This window comes from Cuculus canorus, chromosome 21, assembly GCF_017976375.1.
Source record: "Cuculus canorus isolate bCucCan1 chromosome 21, bCucCan1.pri, whole genome shotgun sequence".
Taxonomy (NCBI): domain Eukaryota; kingdom Metazoa; phylum Chordata; class Aves; order Cuculiformes; family Cuculidae; genus Cuculus; species Cuculus canorus.
The window spans coordinates 2,576,511-2,596,199 of NC_071421.1; the positions used below are offsets into that span (position 1 = coordinate 2,576,511).

Genomic DNA, 19,689 nt, shown 5'->3' on the forward strand with positions numbered 1-19,689 from the left:
TCATAGTGGTTTTCTACAATTAATTAACTATGAGGAACTGCTTTATTCATGATGGCTGCTGTCTTCCAGGCCAAACCAGGATTCTGCAGCAGCATCACTGGCTATATAGTAAAAAAAAAAAAGAGAATATTCCACTTCAAACTCATGCTCTCAGAGATACAAACCGTAACTTAAAACTGTGTATGCCAGTGTGAGGGGAAACTGTTCTATTGTGGACCTGTTACGCTGAAATTGCCTTGTGTAAATTAGAGCTGTGAATGGCTTATGGAGAAGAGGAAAATGGTTAGTTAGGGAAAAACTAGTTCTTCTGACTCATTTTTTCTCATGCGGCGCTAGGTAAAAATTTGCATCAGAGAAGTTTTATTGTGGGCAGGGACTAAAAAGTTAAAACTCTCACTGAAGAGATGCAAATACCTGCCGAGCAGGTAGTACTGCCAGGATTGCTCAGAACCAGTCCTGGCTGATTACGCTGCACTGGTGATGGAGTGGTGTTACCAAACTGTGTTCACTAGAACCAGGTGATTGAGGAAAGGGGGAGCAAGATTGTCTTTTCTTCCATGACAGTAAATTCCCAGCAAAGGAACAAACATGATTCTGTTCTGCTACCCCAGAAACTGAAGCATTTGGGCATGGAGGAAGTGGATAGATGCACATCCACAGTTTATTTTTCTGGAGGCAGTGACTTTTTTTTTTCTTTGTGCAGAATTTTATTCTGTTATTTTGACTGCTCACAGTTAGAGGTTTTAATGCCTCTACCTGAAGAAGCAGCGAACATTGGTGGTTGGAGAATAAATCTCTACTGGAGATCTCCGGAAGTTTTAGAAGCTGTTAGTGACTCGGAATCACAGTAAACTTGGAAAGTTGATAGGATTTGTGATCCTTAATCACCCTGGAGTAATTGAAAAGGGATACCTTGTGTGGTTGTAAGAAATCCTGGCTGTGGCAGTACTTGCCTGCAGTTCCTTGTTAAGCAGGGGAAGAGAAGAGCAGAGGGAATCTTAAAAGGAGGAACATGAGCATTAAACAGCTGTCATGAAGAATTCCCTGGTGCCTTAGAGGAAGAGACATTTCCGTGTCAACCGATACCAGAGATACCGGGAAGGAGGTGTCAGTCAGCGAAGAGTTAATTGTTCCAGCAAAAATTAGTTTAAATAAAATCCTACCTCTGTTCTCTCCCCCGCTTCCCCGGGTGCTGTGTACGGTAAAGGAGCTTGTGCCATCAGAAAACTGACAGCGATTCCTCAGTGACTGAGTGAATAAATGGGATGCAATTTGAACTGTCTTCTCACACGAGCAGAAAGAGTGACTTGGAGAAGAGGGAGAAAAACGGAGGGAAAATGCTGAGTATTTTTACTTTCTAACATGGGCAATTGAAAAAAAAAATTATACTTCTACAAGACAATGGATTTAGGAAGCCCATCGCAGAAACACAGTAGGTGAATTTATTCTTTTTGCTGTATGCACTAGAATTTAAGCTAGAGGATAAATTGTACTTGTGCTTATGGGCACAGCTGTTTTTAGTAATACTTTGATAACATCACATTGCTCTTCCTTTTTTCTCACTTGTTATGGGATATTTATTCAGCTGTTTGACTCTGTTTGTTTAGAGGATAATATTTTTTAGACCTTATCAGCACTCTGTCATTCCAATGCTCTTTTATGTCTAAGCAGGCATGTTTTATTAATTATGGCCATAGTATCCAGATTAATAAAAAGACTGTTAAGTAAATTAAAGATGATGTAGATGAAGTTGGTACTGCTTGAGGGAGCTAGTGATGCTAAAGAGAGCAATTCCTAATTCTATGACAAATGTGTTTACTTAGAGCAGGTTCATCAGCAGTAGACACTATGTTTAAGTGCATATTGCAAACTTTACTGATGGAGGAAATGAAGGTTGTCTTTCAAAGAAAGACTATGCCATGCAGAGCGCTAAACTCAGTGCATCATTTCTTAATGTCATTAAATCGTTGGTGCTTGGAATAGAACCCTTTCTGCTGACTGCCACTCAGTTCTGCTGTACCTGCTTTCTCTCATAGATTATACCATAGTTTTGCTCATGTAGGTTATGCTGATTAGTTTTGATCGTGCCATCACTCTTGCTTCTGTCTGCAGCGCATAGTTTATTTAAGCCATTAATGTGTTTAGATCTCAATTTTCTTCTCCACTGTTGTGTTTTGTGGTTCCATGAGTGCATGTGTTGGCTGCATGGTTTGTGACAAAGTGTGTTTGTATGGAGGATGATGTTACTTGTGTCTTTGTTCTGTTTGAGGATAAAGCTATCGCATCTTTAATGATGGTTGTAACACTTCAGGTATCCTGTGTGATGAGCCATTTTGAGCAGGTAATTAGTCAAGTAAATGACTGACAAGTAAATTACAGCTGACACATGGAATGCATCTAACTGTTAAAAGCACCTGCAGGCATTCGGGCGCTGTGCAAGCCAGGTCCTCAGAAACAGCAAAGTGAGGAGATGAGAGTTTATTCTAAGCTGTGTTGGACACAACTGCTTAACTATCTCACGGAGTGTAGCGCTACCTTGTTTTCTCTGTGCCCACTTCAGGGATATTCTTTGAGGCAACACTTTCTTTCGCTTTTCCACTCTCTGTGGGCTTTATATAACCTTTCTTGCTCCTCCAGCGTACTTGCCACGGCCCTATTGAGATGGTTATGATTGATCCTCCATGCAAGAGCTTTTTTTAATAGTGCCACTACCAGATGTTGGAATGGAGCTTCGTACAGACAGGTAGCATAGGGATGAAGTCTGTGTTCTCTGCATTGTGTACCCTGGCCATGTTGTCCTGTAAGTGTAGCTTTGGTACCAAAGTGACTGTGCCAAAAACTATCACCAGAGAGTCTGTGCTGGTTCTTCACTGTCTGCTGGAGGACCTGTTTTTCTTTCCTGCTGTGAATTTGGGCGATGTGACTGGCTGTGTTTGCTGGTTACTTCTCAGTTAAAGTTGCTGACTGACTTCCAGGAACATCCAAGCTGTGCAGGTTTCTCACTTTGATCAGAACAAAGTTTGAGGTAGTAATACAAGCTACAAGTGTGAGAGAGCTGTGAAGGTCCCATGCTGGGACAAGGCATGAACACTAACCTTGAGGGAGATATGAGGTTACTATATCCTGATTTCTAGTAAGCTAGAGGCATGGGAGTGCCAAACGTGTGTAGAAGAATTAACATGCACATTGAAAATATTGCAGTGGAAGTATCCTTAAATCATTATTCTGTTGCGTCATGTTTTAAGTAGAAAGACTGGCCAACGAGTTGAAATAACTCTCAGACGGAATAGTCAAGTGTGAATTTTTGTAGCAGTGGCCCTCATGAAAATTCTATCAGTGAAGACTCCTGCAAGGCAGAAAGCTGGCATTTAAATGTGTTCTTCCAGCTCCAAGGCCACCTGCATCCATTAGGAATTTGGAATTGTGGTGCACTGTTTTGTTTTAAATCGGGAGATTCCCTGCTTCCCAAAAAGAGGGCAGAACATCAAAATGGACTTAGACTCATGTGCTGCATCTGTGAATGTAATGAAGCTTCTCTGTATCGATGGGATGAAACTAGAAGTAGTGCTGCCAAGCTCAATCGATTTAGGTGGGTGAAAAAAGAAAAATTGCTTATCTATAAAACACTGGGAGGGAGTTCAGCATGTCAGCTAACAATTGCATGTTTTCAGTAACACATCAGAGATTGTCTAAGACAAGTACTTCCAGATAATACGTGATGCTTTGGCTTCGTGGGTATAAAGAGTAATCAGAGAAGGCATCCAAAGATTAATCTTAATTCCCCTCTCCTTCTCATGACTCTAGGACACTTCCTTCATCCTTTGATCTGCTAGGCAAATTTTGATTAATTTCAAAGCCATTCAAGCTTTGGTCAAACAAGCTTTGGTTGGATGTGCTGGGAATGTACCTCACTTGTCTTATCTGGAGATAGAGCCTAATGCAGTGTGGTAATTCCCTTTTCCTCTTTCCAAAGGTATTGTTTCGAAATACAGTTTTTCAGATGTATTTTAATGCAGATTCTTTTTGCCTGAAGCAGCAGTGCGATCTCTGCATAACATAAAAAAACATTAAATATTTGCACATGTGTTTATAATTTGCCTCCTAATGAACCACTAAGAATAATGAGGGTTACGGTCTTAGCAGGTATAGCTGTGTGGCTGTGGTTTGATTGGGTGAGAATTGTCATGGACTGTCACTTGTTTTTTATTCTCATTTTTTTCATTCTAAGCTGCTTATAAGCTCAGACTTCCTTGAGCAGCCCTTGTTCACCTTTTGTTTTATAGCCAGGCTTTGTATTTTCAAATTGAATCTGTTCCCTTGAACCAGAATGCCGTCTTCAGTGGTGAAACTGCTAGTGTGTTTCTGGTGAATGTCATCAATTCACTTGTGACCACCTGTCACAGTTCAGACTGGTACAAGACAGTGAAGACCTTTGGTACCCATGTGCTTCTAGTGAGTTTCTCATCTGAGATTTCATTCTTCCCCTGTATTTCTGGGCACGCTTTCATCCATGCCCCTGCTGTTCAGCTATTCATGTTCATAAGAGGTTGGTTCTAACCCTTTTAAAAAATAAAACCCAGCTGAGGTCAAACCTGATAGCGGAGCTTTGATGCGTGCTGCTGTAGCACACAATTCAAAGTTTGGTCCCCCACAGCTCTCTCCCCTCAGAGAGCTCTCTTAGTTTATTCATTCATTATTTAGCTGGTGATTTGAGTAAGAGATGTGTATGGTGGGGGCATTCATAATTTATTACCGAGAGTGAGCAAACTGTGGCCCGTGGACAGTGAGGACAGACTGAATTCACTGGATTGTTGGGGGCAAGCGTTTTCCTCACAGAAAGAGCAGGATTTTTCACGTGTTGAGGCCGTTGGCCACCTTTAGTCACGATGGCTGACCCTGGGAATTTGAGGGCTGGGCCTGAGAGGTAAGGGCAAATATAAAGCGGACGCAGGATATCAATAAGCTGCTGCATGCAGGCTATTTTTTTGGTGCTCAGACTGCCTAATAAAAAAAATGGAACTCTGTGTTTTCATTAAATTAGTAAAAAATAGGTAAAAGGAGTGACAGTGGTTTTAAATTAGCAGTGATGTGTAGAGCTATGTATGGAGAGCCTCAATTTGTAGCAAGTTCCTGGGTTAAGCTATGAATTGCAGCATCTCTGACATTCACAGTGCAGCCTTAATGCTTAGGATGTGAGGACTAAACCTGTGTCTTGAGCCTTCTATTTCAAATTTAAAGTCTAGCTGTGAAAGACCAACCTCCTGAGTTAAGGTTTTGCAACACAGGTCTGGGTCTGGTTCTGGTTCTGACATCTTTGTACAGAGCAAATGGTTCTGGGAGCATGAGTGAGCTGAGGCACAAGCAGTTCTTGTGTTGCTGGGTTTTAGTAATAAATAACTAATATCAAAATATTTTCACTTTTAGTTGTGATTTTGTGACTGTACCTGTGTCAAAAACGCATCCCTGTGTAATCCTACTCTGGAATTAGAGCTAGTATCATAATGGCCATACGTATCCACATGTGCATGCGTGATCCAGCAGTTAACCACAGCAGCTTCTGCTATCAATGTGTGCTTTTCAAAGACCGAAGAAGGACCCAACACACAGTCCGAGCAGGGCATTGCTGGTACCTGAGGAGCAAAAAAGTACAGCTGAGGGGGTTGAAACCACACTGAACAGGGAATGGCCACCCTCACGATGCCTTTCTGCCAGCCCAGCGGGAGTGACCTGTAAAAGGGAACAGTCTGTGGCTTCATACGCAAGCTTGTGGAGAAGATGTCATGGAGCTGCCTGTGGATGACAAGGAAAATGAATGCAATTACTTTATATAATAAAATGGACTTGGTATTTTGTGGTAATAGTGTTGGAGTGACAGCTGGGAGCAGGGGGGAAATGGGGAAGGTGATCAAGCTTTCTGATGTGGAATAGCTTCAGACTTTAGCTGTGTAACACAGTTTAAATTCCCCATCTCCCTGTATCTTGCAGTGAAACCTAATTTTTTAAATCTCCACAGGCTTCTCGGAGACCGAAGATGCTAATTTTAGAAATGTGGCAGCTCGTCGTCTTCCCCACCCCCTTCGCTTTGCTGCCAGAATGCTTAACAATCCAGTAAACAAGCTGTGGAAAAAGGGGAGAAACCTCAAGAGCTGAGGGCGTTGGCCTCTTGTCAGTGGTGTTTTTGGGGAAGGGCTTGGCCCCCTGCCCCTTGGGTCTTGAGTTTGAAACCGATTTAAAAATAGAAGGGTAACAGTTGAACTGTCAGTGAAAGAAGCATTTAAATGTGGAGTGATCAGGACTAGCAGTCTCTTTTCACTGACCTGATTAATTCTGCACCAGTACTCAGGATAGTTTAATTTAAAGCATTGCATAAGAAGAGTGCTTGGAAGTAAAGAAACAAGTCCTAAATTTGCAAGCAGGACTTGGATGTCTTATTTTGGGTATTAATGTATACGTTGAAAATCTGACACTGGAAATTGCACCCTTCTCTCTGTAGGATCTGCTTAGAGAGTTTATTATTTATTACAAAATGCAAATAATGAACTTCTGTTTTGAAATGCCTTTTTACTGTGCAAAAAAAGGTGTGGTTTCCTTTTAGTAAGCACCCAGAGTGGAAATTAGTGCAGTTAGGGAACTATAATTTCCATACTCTCTACTGATTTTCTTATGTAGCTGCATCTTTATCCTCTAATTCACTCTTGCGTGTGGGAAAAAAGGCTTGGAAAATGTTTATCCAAAATATTAGGAGTGTAACTACCTAAATGTGAGTGCAAGTTTTATTGTTATTGTAGTAGCAGGTAGAGTGATTGGAGTGTGTTAGCTGGAATTTTCCCTTTGAAAATATTTTGATGATGCAACTTCTTGTTTAAGAACCTCTAGTGCAAAGTGCCCAAAGTTCCCTTTGGCTCACAAATGCTCAGTGCTTTTGGAAGTCAGTTTTATTGTGACTGCTTTTGTGGGCGCGTGAGGTTGTGTGCACATAAATAAAGAGGCTGCAGGAAAACAGTTAAAATCAGGCATTTATTGTTTCTCCGGAGTATCTCTATGACTGAAGGTTTTCTGTTAGACCTTCGCAAGATGCAAGTGAGTCTTCTGTTTAGAAAATTTGCTATCTTTTTAAGTAAGAACTGTGAGGCAGTGAAGTGTTCATTACATTCAGAACACATGGATAATAAATCTGCTTAAATTTAACATGCATCATAATTTCAAACACCCTCGAGTGTCTGGAAAGTTTAACAAAGCATGAATGCTCCATCTAATTCGTGTTTGTACAGAGCAATGCATTTCTCTAATTACACGTGTTTTGTCATGTATGTCATGTGTTCCTTCTGCTTTCTTTTCTGGAACATGGAAGCATTAACAGAGCATCAACTCGCTCTGTTCCTATCTGGTTATCTTGTCCCCAGCACACAAGGATGCGATTTATCATGAAGCGTGTTCCTGTTTGTCAGGACGATTCCTATAGCTCTGGCAGCCATGGTTCTCTTCTGATTGTAGTTCTTTGTGCCTTTTCCACAGCTCTGACTTGCTGACCCTGGCGCTGACATGGGCTGCTCAGAGAAACTGAGCTTTGCAGACAATAAGCTGTAGGGTAAAAGCATGTCAAGAGCAGTAACGTGAACAAGCACAGAGAAGGGAGCTGTGTGCCTGTTCCCCTCTGCTACCACAGGAGAAAAATGTAATAAAGGAATTGTGATGGGCTGCATTCAAGCAAGAAGTTTAATGCATTTCTATTTTTAAGGGGAGAGAAAAGATTGTGTGGAGAAACAAAGGTATCTGAGGTAATTTAGCATTCGTCTCTGTGAGCTGTGTCTCTGTTGCTTGGATGCATCTGTGATAACCAGGCCTTTGCTCCAGTAGCTGAGGGTTTGCTCCTCACCTGAGGAGCTTACAAAACTAAGGAGGAAAGACAGGGAAAGTATTGGGAGGCAGGAACAGTAGAGTCGGCAAGAAGGGAAATGATCCTCAGGTTAGTAGCTGGATGAGGAATTAAGCTGTTTAGTTCTGCATATACCCACACGCCCCGTTTCACAGCAGAGCAGAACATGTGGAAGATCAGTCCTTGTAGATATGCAGAGACCCCTGAACTCTTTCTCAGTTTGCCGCTCGTACTTGTGTTGAATGCAGTCCTGTCATGTGCTGACAGAGGTCAGAGATGAAGCCCTCGCAGCTGGCAAGGAATGCCATGTACTCTGGTCTTCCCCTTGAAGATTACACTTCAAAGGTGTAACTGTGGAAGGAGACCAGGTTTCTTCTGAAAGAGCAATATTTTTTTAAATACTTCTTACGCTGCTTTTGGCCGTTTGGATTCACAGAGGAGGCTGTAAGCCAAGGGGGAAGCATTCCAACAATCCAAAGTTAGTGAGTATTCTTGTTACGATCTAAAGTGGCTGACATAGCTCTTATGGTTTGACTTAGTTTTGCTTAATGTGAATTTGAAATTGTGTTCATGCAGCTTTCGAGAAAGTATACAAGTGGATTTTATTCACTTGATAACTGAATGCTTTACAGTGTGCCTGAAGGCAGAATCTTAAAAATCTCTGTTTTAACATTGGATGGATTTTTAAATTGGGTAGCTAATGTGGCCTTCCAAAGGTCTAGATGACAGAGTCTTCTTCGAGTAAATAGTAAGTAGATGCCTCTTTGGTTCTGAAAATTAGGTGCTTATGTACGTGTCTGCTGGCATGAACATATTCAAAAATCTGGTGGGGAGTAAGTGGCTCCTGGTGTTCCTCAGGAATGCTGTGGCAGAATGAGGATTTGATCACCCATCTCTAAGTCTGTAGTTGAGGTTGAATGATCGGCACATGCATCTTGTCATGAGAAATGCCTTTCTCCTCATTCCTCCCACTGGAAAAAAAGTTCTCCCAAAAGGGACAATAAGACTCCAAATTGTGACGGTGAGCTTTAGAAAGGCTCAGTGACTTCTAATCTTAAACAGCAGAGGCATCAACATTTCACTGGCTGATGTGTTCTAATAAAATACTTTGGGATGTCAGGAGAGTACCAGTGATTCTTCACACGTATCAACGGTGAGAGTGTTCTGCCTGTGTGCTTCAGCTTGTCTGCATAGCTTTGGGGAGGGACTGCCTCTTGGGGGTGAATAAAAATATTTTGCTTCCCTTTTTTCCCCCTCATGAAATAAGACGTTAGGAACACCCCAGTGCAGTACTGCAAACACAGCTCCTTCTTACTGTGCCTTTGGGGTCTGCCTTCCCCTTGCTGTCTGATTCCTGAAGGCAGAGAGAGGTTTGCCTGAGAACTCTGTTTGTACAGGCTAAGTACATTTTTGGAAACAGCCCTGGCTGGAGGCGAGGCATCTGCACAGCCCCGTAGTCACTCCCAAAGGTGGTTTTTTTACTGTTGGATATGGGCTGGTCGTGGTTTAAGTATGTAATGATATTGCAGTGAGAGAAACTGCAGCAAGATATAACACAGCATTTAACTTTCAATTATAAAACCTGAAGGGACAAAGAGGAGCTGCAAGCTAAGGGCTTTTTATATTTTGTTTTTAATTATATTAAGTGGCAGATAGCCAGAGCCTTGTAGCTGTCTGTCCAGTGGCCACTGGGGCATCTGTAGTTTTGGTCTCCTGCAGACGCTGCAAAGTACTTACCAAAGTAATTTTTCTGAAGTAAGGTAGCCCAGATAATTGTCTTTATCACATTTCCAGGTTCTTAGTCAGAAGTTTGAAAACATGTTAGATGCTTGTTTGTGAAACACCACAGGAAGTAGGAATGTCCCATCAAGGTGTATGGTGAATGTGTTGCTGAAGCTGTTGCTTTTCATTGAAGTGTTGGAGAGCTCTTCAGGATTAGTGCAGTATGGTAGGCAGTTCAGCTTTAGTTCTTTGGCTTCCTAAGACCCTAGCATCTATTTTAAAGTGTCTTTTCCTTCCTTCTTTATTGCCTTTCCCCCTTCTTGGCTAGGCACAACTGTCTCCGAGCTTTGTTTAATACAGATTTTCTTGGGTGAACGTGGGTTCCCTGAAAACCTTGAATGGCTGAGATGATTTATGAATCTTTGAAGAAAATAAACCACCAAAGTATCCAAGTTTTTCCAGTCTCTGATTTGGAAAAGGAGCTAAGACTGAAATAACAAAGCTTCTGTGTGCTATTCATTCAGACATACTGTGGTGAAAAAATGGGGCTAAACCAGCTCATTTGAAGCAACTTTCTCAGTGTTCAGCCTTGTAGTCTTCAACAGAAATGTTATTGATTGGACTCTGAAATACAGAAATACAGTCTGTTTTAAAGAGCAGTAGGCCCACCATGGCTACAGTTGAGAGGAGTGAGCTTTGCTGTCAGTACCAGTTATGGAGAGATTGTGCTCTTGTTTAGGAATTAATTTTCTTGCCTGGAAGCCACAGTTATTTGCTAACTAATAGAATATCACATCAGTAAACGATATTCCTATCTGGACTCCTGTGTTGTGGATGGTTATGATATGATGTCAGTTATTGATAGGATGCTAAATTAGAGGACATATTGTTCTTCTCTATTTTAGAAACTTCCTTTACTCACAGGGTTCCGATGCTGCTGGCTCCTTACACATATAACATTTCTCCCTTCTCTCTCTCAGCACCTGATCTCTCCCTGCCGATGCTGTCTCTAATTTGCTTTGTGTGTTCTATATTCCTTGTCCGGTTGCCATTGCCAGCCCCGCAGTGGGAGTTCTGTGAAGCTGCTGGAGACTGAATGCTCACTGTAATGATATCACTTTGCTAGTGAAACTGGTCGATAATCCAGGATTTCACTAGTGAACTACAGTTAAATTTAAAAGCTGCTTTGTGGCATGTGGTAAACAACATGGGTTTTGGAAAGATCAGTTTTGACATCAGCAAATGTAATGGAGAAAATAGACTTGGAGCAAGAGTTAAGAATTGTTTTTATTCAGCCTTAATTGACAGAGGGGCCAACTGTGTTCTGGGTGGAGCGGAATGCTACAGAGAGTGCTAAGGCAGGACGTATGGTGGAAATACATGGCACAATTATAATTCACACTGTTTTCTGAAGCTTCGGTGGATGTTAAACAGGCCAGTAACATACTCTCTCAAGGGACAGAAAGGAAGAGTCCTGGCAGTGGCCATTCCCTGACTGGGTTGCAGTGATGAGTGGAGCCTTAAAATTCCTGTTCTTTGTATCTGGAGTAGGAGAAAAGGATCCGAAAAGCCAAAGGAGGGAACGTTATCTTGTTATAAATGGGCTGGTGAGCCCCAGAGAAGTGAACTGGTTGGGCTGCAGAGGATTTCACTGTTAAGTCCTGTTGCTGTTATTGCTGTCCTGCGCTTGCGGCAGCAAGTGAGCTGGTAGGCACTGGACAGGGGACGACATTGGCTTTGTTGATGTGCTTTAAAAAAGCAAAAGGTAACGGGTTGCACGTAGTACCACACCTTACTTTATTATACAAGAAGCCACAAAACGGTGCATATTAATGCTGAGCATCATGTTGTTATTTGCAGCACACTCAATGCCAGAAAAATATTATTGTGTTTTCCCCTCTATATTACCTTGCTTGCCGTGTTAGTTTTCATAGAAGTCTTCAAGGAAATTGTTTTGGCTGAACAGACTGCTGCTGCTTGTTTGTACTGTTTTTATCCCACCAAGATAATTCTACGGTGAGAAATCTGTCTTGTACACAGTGTGCTGGACTGCTGTACCTTTTCTCTGCAGGGAGCACATGTAAAGGTATTGAGGGGACCTGAGGAGCGTTTCAAATTACAAAGAGGAAATTCTTTTTCTGCACTAGATTGTGCAACCCTGTGGCATCAGCAGGTGCAAGGCTGGACGTTTATCTCTCTACTGGATGTTGTTGAATTTACTGTTGACCGAGTAAGAAATGTATGGAAGGACACTATTGTTCGCTGATCTGACTGTGTTAGTCTTGGTAACTGTAAACATTTGGTAACAAAACCTTAATTTGAAACTTCCTAACTCTTCATATGTTAAAAGAACAGAGATTTTGTTCTGTCTTTGCCACCGGCTGCTTTACCCTGTGGGAAAGTACATCGGTAACTATGGGAACCAAAACTTAAGAACTGACACCCACATGTGTTGAAGTTGATTTATAGGAGGTCTTGAAGTGATGCCATGGATTGTGAGCTATGGAACTATCTGGTGTGGAGTTTGATGGCTTTCAAGGAGAGCTAAGTATTCTACTTCTGTAGGTTATTGCTTGCACAGTGCGGTACAGCGGGCAGGACCTTCAGTATTTCCTCTGATAAGCATGTATTAAATTGCAGTGGGTGTAGCAGGAGTAACTCAAATGTAATGTGATGTAAATACATAATGTCCCAGGAGGCTCTTAGAATAAGTGCTCCTCAAGTGCTCCTGTACGGGGTTGTTCAGGAGATGATCTCTTGGGGGACATAGCTAGTGTTGAGAACAAGAAAGCAAATAAGATAATGTTTTGCTGAAAATAGGCTTGAGCCAAATTCTGAAATCATTCCTGAAATGGTAAGGAGAGTGGGATTCAGGCATAAATGAAAATTGTACGGGGGGGTGTGTTAGATCTTGCAAAGATCTTTGTCTGGAATGCTGACTGTTGCTTAAAACGCAAAGATGATCCAGAATGAAAACAGCAGGACAAGCTATCTGTAACCACTGGAAACTGTGAATGAGACTCCACAATTCTTGTCTGGAAAGACTGAATGGGGTGTGAGAGAGATGACTGTGAGCATTACGCAGCACCTCATATACACACATAAGTAGGTCGAGATTGAAATGAGATATTCTGAGCCAACATACCGATGTCAGACAGCACAAATGGATCGATTCACTTGTGATTGGGGTGGGGAGGGGATCAAGAACAACAACGCCTGCTCAATCTGTGTGGAGTGAATGCCTGAAGGGTTCTGTGCACCACATATTTTGAGAGGATGCGGTTACCCTTGCTACACTGGCCCATGCATCAGATTTCCTTTTGTAAAGGAGAGAATAATTTTTTTTCCTTCATTTATTAATCACTCCTGTTTATTTAGATTTCGAGTTCTCAATAGCACAAATTTTCTTATCCTGTGTACTTGAATGGTTGGAACTTTTAGGCTGTACCATCGTGTAGAGATGCTGAAATTCTTCTCCAGAATTTAGCTAGACGTCAAAGGTCTGCATCCGCATTCTTGTGTTGTGTTTTGGGATACAGCATACAATAATCTGCATTGTTTGCTAGCTATTTTCTATGAATTCTGCATTAATATTTATTTGCAAGTTGAAAAGAAGGGAAATGTCTGATTTCTTTTCTTGGCAAAGACCATATAAGTACAAAGAGAAGAGCTTGCTTGTTTTTTGTCAGTAAGCGTAGACTTGTTTTCTCAGCTTAAGCAAGTATGGGAGGGTGCCTTAACAACATGTGGAATGCTGTAGGAGCAGAGGGGAGGCATTAAGGTACAGTGAACTTTTATTCCTTCTTAATTGAAGTTGCACCCCATTGATGTTTGTGCCTGCTGAATGCAATGCAGCCCAGGGGATGAAAAGTGAGTTATCTTTTGTACTTATTTCCTAGCATCCACAAGTTTTTCCTTCAGTTCGTGTTTGAAGGAGTGAAGTAAAATGCATTTATATATCCTTTCTGAGATTGGGGCAGCAAAGAGTTAAGAAACGATTATCCCAGGTGGCCGAACACTTGAGTCGCAGTGCAAGGCTGGTAACATTCATAGAGCTCCTGTGCCGGGTAATACCTGTCAGCAGCTCCTGGTATACTACTATACCGGGAATTAAAAATGAGCTTGCTCAGACCAGAAGCAGCAAGCATCCTTAGGAACCTTGTGATGTTACACTAAAGATCAACGTGCAGTGTTATTTTTCTCATCACTTAAGAGATTCTTTTGAAATATCAGTGATGTGCATATGGTCTGTGCTGCTTCCTCTGGGGTTCTGCTCACTTGATTCTCTCACTGGAATATGGATGATGCAAGCACCATTAAATGCCTCAGCCCAGATAAAGGTAAGGGGAAATGTTATTTTAACCATCTTTTTGAGGACAATTAGTTTCACTGTAGAGAAAAGTATAGTTTACGGGGCTTTCTTGGGCACTTGTGTTCTGTTATGCAAACTTAAATGCTTAAACCAAATACGTAGCAGTTTCTTCAGACAGCCTTTGCTGTATCATACTTTTGCCTCCTGTTAACCACCAAACCTTAAATAATACATGTATCTCTAATGGCTGCGTTTTCCTGCACCAAGAGCGCAAAGGAGGAGGGCGCCAGGTGTATCCCTGTCCCTTTTCTGCTCGCTGAAGGAGCTGGCTGTCACCGTAAAGAATGGCTTTCTATTTTTAACCATAGACCTTCTGCTACCCACACAAGAAGAGAGAACAGAGACTCCAGTACTAATGTGAATCAGACGTATTGTTTTAATTGTTTTAAAATATGTGATTTGCTTCTAATTAGATGCAGTTTCTTTATACCTGTCAAAGAAGAGCAGCGCACAGAATTGGTCTGGGTTAAACTTGTTCCTGGTGGAGTTCTGGCGGGGGTGACTTCAGTCTTCTCCGGGAACTGCCTTGAGCTGTTAAAAGTACACTGCAGTTTTCTGCAGTTTGGGTGTCATTCGTCCCGTAGTGCTGCCTTCTTAAGAAATCGTATAATTCCAAGACCAGTGTTCCAAAGCCCAGTTTTTATTTTTCAAAAGCTTTATACTGTCGTTGCTTTATTTGGTAAAAGCCCAGAGAGACAAACCCTTACCTGTGATGTATTTTATTTAACTGAAATGCCTACTTGCTTGTCTCTACACATTTTGTGGTTTATACCTGTAAGGCGTGTGGTTTTACAGTAGTTATGCAACGGGTGAAGACTTCTGTGTGTTCAGAAAAGCTGCTCTGTGTGCAGCAGGCACTAGTCTAACACCTTCATGGCTTTGGGAAGGCAGATCAGTAGCTGACTCCCGGTACTTTAAATTAATAGTACGCTTAAGTCACGCGTTCATGAAGATCTTGCTATAGCTTTTGAAGGATGCGCTCGTTAAAGTTTTGCTTTTCTATTGTAACATCAGCTAAAGAAAACCCTATCTGGATTAGAACCGTATCAAAGTGGAAAAATGCTTGTGTCTAACTTGATGTTCAGATGTCAGAACAAAACCTGGTGTCTGTCAACTCTGGTTTGGACTCCTCCGTGTCTTTATCATTAGGATGCCAAAAATAAGCAAAAGCAATGCTGTTCATTGAGAAACTGAGAAAAGGTGATGTGGGCAGCTGTGGCAGTGCCTATGGAGTCACTTATCGCTGCAGCAAATGCTGTCCCGGCAGATGAGGAATGATGTGGATGGGAAAATGGAAGCAAATTGACTTGGAAGAGTCTCATTTTAGGGCAGAGTTGTAATTTAAAAAAAGATGTCCATAGAACATCACAGAGAAAAACCTTCTATTATGTGTAGAACAGCCATTGTTTTTTCTGTATTCTGTGACTGTTTTGGTAATGATATTCTTTATTAGTAAAAAGAATATAAAATCCAAGAATACTTATAGTCTGTGACAGATTTAATGGTTGAGAGAACTGTGCACAACTAATTTGGTAAATAAATAGTCTTAGCCTACATCGAAAGAATAGGAAAACAACCGATATTTTCTTTCAAGATCCAAGAATGAAGTGGAGATGATGGGAGGCATTTAGGTGTTGTCAATATCTATTTAAATAACAAAGAAGTTGAAGCAGTTTTAAAACTTGGCATGAGAGTTTATTTACCTGTGCCATATTGCTGGAGTAGAGTCTAGAGATTTGAAAGCATGCAAGCTTTATTTTTGAGAAGATGCCTAATAGAAAGAATGATGATAAACTATTTCCTATGTGCAAACATTTTTCTTGTTCCAAGGAAAGAAGATGATTTCCTTAAATCTTCGTAAGCTGTACATGCCCTTAATTTGTAATGAGCTGATTGAAATGGTGCAGGTTGATTGAAGCCTTTTCATTTAACATACTTTTATTGATTGCATTTTCTAACAGAAGTGTTTCAGGACTGAAACCCAAAATATTTTGGTTTTGAATATGTTGTGATGACACAGCTCAGGCATTCCTTATCTAATTATTGTTCTGTGAAACCTGATGTACCATTGTGGGTTCATTTGCACTTCAAACAGACAAGGTCCTTGAGGGAGGTATGATGGAGGAAGAATTTTGTCGCTCAAAGTCCTTTTGACTTCTTACTACTCTGTTCAGCTTCCAGCTTCTGAAAATGAGTATGAGAGAGAGGGTCTCTCACACGAGGATCTCCAGGAGTATCATCCATGTAGCAGTTATTCAGGTTCATTCCTTGTTGCAGTTAGAAAATGCTGAGACTGAGATGTAAGGATGTTCACCAGTCAGTGTTTCTGCCAGATGGTGTCATGCTAAGCTCACTGGTGAAAGCACTTTGAAAACAAATGGGGTATCTTAAAAGGGCAGAGGTTCCATGAGCTGAAGCTAAAGGGTAACCTTCTTAAAATGGTGAATTCTACACAGTTTTAAAGATTTACACAGTCTTAATGGAAAGCAGAATCAGATGCACAATTCATAGTGACAAGGTGGTAATTGAATATGAGCAGAGTGTGTCTCTAGTACCTGTTATTGACACCGTAGTTACCCAGTCACTTGAGTGCCTCTTTAGTGCTTCCTATCATTCGTTTCACTGCACTTGATCCTGGCTGTTCATTAGTCTTATGTGAGGTGAAAAATGCCTTTTGTGATGTTTCGTGGCTTTTTCTGTTAGTCTGCCTTACCTTTTGTGCTGAGATGGAATACCACTCCACAGAAAAATTGCTTTCTGATTAATGCTTAGTCCTTCTCAAAAGCAACACCATTCTTCTTCTGGTACATACAACAATGCAGCAACACACTGCGATTGCTGTCTGCATGACCTGGGGAGAGTTAAGAAGATGCAGCTCCTGATCCGAATCTCAGATCCAAACTTGACTGAACCCAAAGGCTTTTGATTTGATGGCCGATTAGGGCTTTCAAGCTGTAGTTGCAGAATTCCAGCTTCCAAACCACAACAACCTCCTAATAAGTGTTTGCACAATACCTCTCACCTGGCCCTATCATGACCGAGAAATGATCCAAGAAAAGGAGTCATCAGTACAAGCCACAAACCTGAGGTCAAGAAATGGAATCTCTAATCGTCCCAGTGATTACAGACTGGTTTGATAGAAGAATATGGTGTTAAATGTATCAATACTTCTTCCTAATGTGAAGGTAGATGTGACAATTATCTTCCACCAGTAAATACATAAAAAATGAGTGATCTTTTTGGCAAAGTACTGCTTTCATTCCTAGAAGAACTGAACTCTGTTCCCATCTCAATTGCTTAATATATCTATGTGACTTTGGAAAAAGCATTTAATACACTCCAAGTTCAGATTCTTATCCTGTAATGGGGATATTGCTCTCAAATGATACTGAGGAGGAAAGAACCCCCTTTATGAAGGTAGTGCTTAATTGCTAGAAGCTTCAAGGTAATGTCCTGCGGACTCTCTTTAAAATTAGCTTAAGTGCTGCAGTGTGACCGTGTTATCATCTGGGAAAGATCTCAGGGAAGTTATTGTCTGGTGATGTTCCTATCTGTGAGAGGGAGGAACAGCTTTTCTTCCATGGATTTAGCAGGAGGTTTGGTTTACTTACTCGTAGCTGGGTCTGGAAAATAAAAATGTGACCGAGAGGCAATAATGGATCCAGCTGCCTCTGCTCCACTTGCGTGAGTGCAGTGGAGTGAGCGGAACACTGAACATCTATTATGCAAAAGAAGGATCAGTGAACTAGTTAGGATTAAAAAAAAAAAAAGCTTATTTTTGTCTTCAGAAAACACTCCAGGCCTGATTTCTTACTGACTTGCATCTTGTGCGCTCCATTGTACGTGTAAAAAAACAACAGACAAATGTTTCTGCAGCTTGGTTCCCTCTTCACATTGGTGGGAATATTTTATCAAATCCGCTCTTCACAAGGTAACTAACTAATGTGAATCTAAGGCCGGGAAGAAGAAAGCATGGTTTATTACTGAAAATATAGTGGTTTGATGTATTTCTTATTTTGTGAAGTCCCCAGGCAGTGTACAAGGGATTCTTCTCAGGCTCTTGTCTCTCTGTGCACCTCTAGAAGAGGGATTACTGGGACACATCTTGCCTTTTTCTTACCCAACACAACCATCAATGATGATGTCTTTCTGGCTCATTTCTCAGATCTGCTGGGTTGCCACTGTGTGATGCTGGTTGGATGCAGCTGTGATATAAAACTTGAGGGAGAAGAGATGATGCATTTGTTGCTGGTTTTTATTTGTAGCAACTGGCAGTTGCTGTTTCCTTCCAATATGCCCCTGTGGTTCTTTCTTTTTCTGTTGGAGTTACAAAAAGATCGCAACTTTGAAATAATTGCTCGTTCTTGGGCTGAATATCGGCGTGTTACAGGTTCATAGTATGAACCTATATTGCTTTGTGAAGGACCACAGATTGGCTTTTCGGTTGTATTTTTAGAGATTTTTCTAACAATTTTTTTTTTTCCTATTGTCACTGTTAATTTTACCACGAGTTGAAAAAAGCAGGAAAAAGGAACCCACATTTGCTTGTAAGGTGCTGATACTCGTATGGCTTGTAATTAAACTAACTTACACAGGTGCGATCTACCTTCTTAGGTATTATTTCTGTTTCACTGTGTGCAAGGGTTCTTTAAAAGTCTTCTGGTGTGGAGCTGATACAAACAAGGTGGTTATTCTTGCAATGTAGGTCACCAAAGAAAAATCAATACACGAGTGTTCTCTGTTTGTCCAGCATCACATCTACTGATTTTTGCCTTGTTATTAAAGATTCAGACACTCTTTTTGCTATTCTGACCTTGGTTATAGATGGTTTACAGATGCTTCGTCTTCAGTTTGAGGTAAAAAAAAAAGGAGAGAAACATAGCGAAGAAAATGTCATGTTAATGCTAAGCGGACAGCTTGAAAATTAGATACTTTACATGTGGATTCTTGTGATTCATAGCGCTTCTATCCATTGATAGTCATTTGTACAGTGAATGTGAATTCCTTTCAGCAAAAAGGAAAAGCTTTCTTGTTTTAGGGAATTATGGAAGATGGGATGATCAGTGTCAGCCTCTGCAGATCTAAAGGGGTGATGTGGCAGAGAGCAACTACATTTTATGGCTTGATGCAGCCTGACACAGAATGAATGTGGACCAGCCCAGTACTGACCAAAGCCCAGAACCATTGTTAAATGAGGATCTCTGTAAGGTATTTCCCGCAGAGCCCGTTTTCACAGGTCAGCCAGCCACCTTCAGCCTTCAAATGCCTGTTTATCCTCTGGTTCTAAACCCTGGAGGGAGAGGAGTCTGTCAGCCTGCGTTGTTTCAAACCGAGGTGGATATTGGAGACTATCGCAAAAGATAGAGATGCTTTTCCTGTATGAGCCCAGAAGCAATTACTTTATCTCCTCTCTGTTTACCTGAACTATGCTGAACCCAAGACTGGAAACCATCGGGCAATAAGCTGTCCTGGCTTGCGGTTACTGAGCTTGGTGTAGGCTTGCAGCTCAGCAGCCCGCAGTCACTGTACAACTGGGCCTCTCCTGTTTGTGATCTTCCCCCTGGGGAATTACAGCAAGTGGTTCCTGCTTGAAGAAAACCACAGTTATGGTCTTCTTTCGAGCTTACCAAAAGACCTGCAATTGGTTTCTAAAATTTACAGATGCTGGGCCCTGTAGAGTGATATATTTTTGAAAGGAAAATAAGAAGTTGATGATTGA

At 41.4% G+C, this 19,689-nt stretch overlaps 1 protein-coding gene across 5 annotated transcripts in view; it reads left to right on the top strand.

Annotated features, from left to right (window-relative positions):
- Positions 1 to 19,689, top strand: part of PLCH2 (phospholipase C eta 2) — a 71,326-nt gene that overhangs the window by 8,669 nt on the left and 42,968 nt on the right. Inside the window, exon 1 of one of the 5 annotated variants that reach the window (XM_054086043.1) lies at positions 1,008 to 1,432. The exons of 1 other annotated variant lie outside the window; for it this stretch is intronic. In XM_054086043.1, coding sequence (XP_053942018.1) covers positions 1,402 to 1,432 — 31 coding nt within the window. In that variant the 5' untranslated portion in view covers positions 1,008 to 1,401. Of the gene's footprint in view, positions 1 to 1,007; positions 1,433 to 3,472; positions 3,590 to 13,193; positions 13,380 to 13,592; positions 13,939 to 19,689 lie in introns of those variants that run through there. 3 more of the 5 variants (XM_054086041.1, XM_054086044.1, XM_054086042.1) reach the window with 3 other exon arrangements.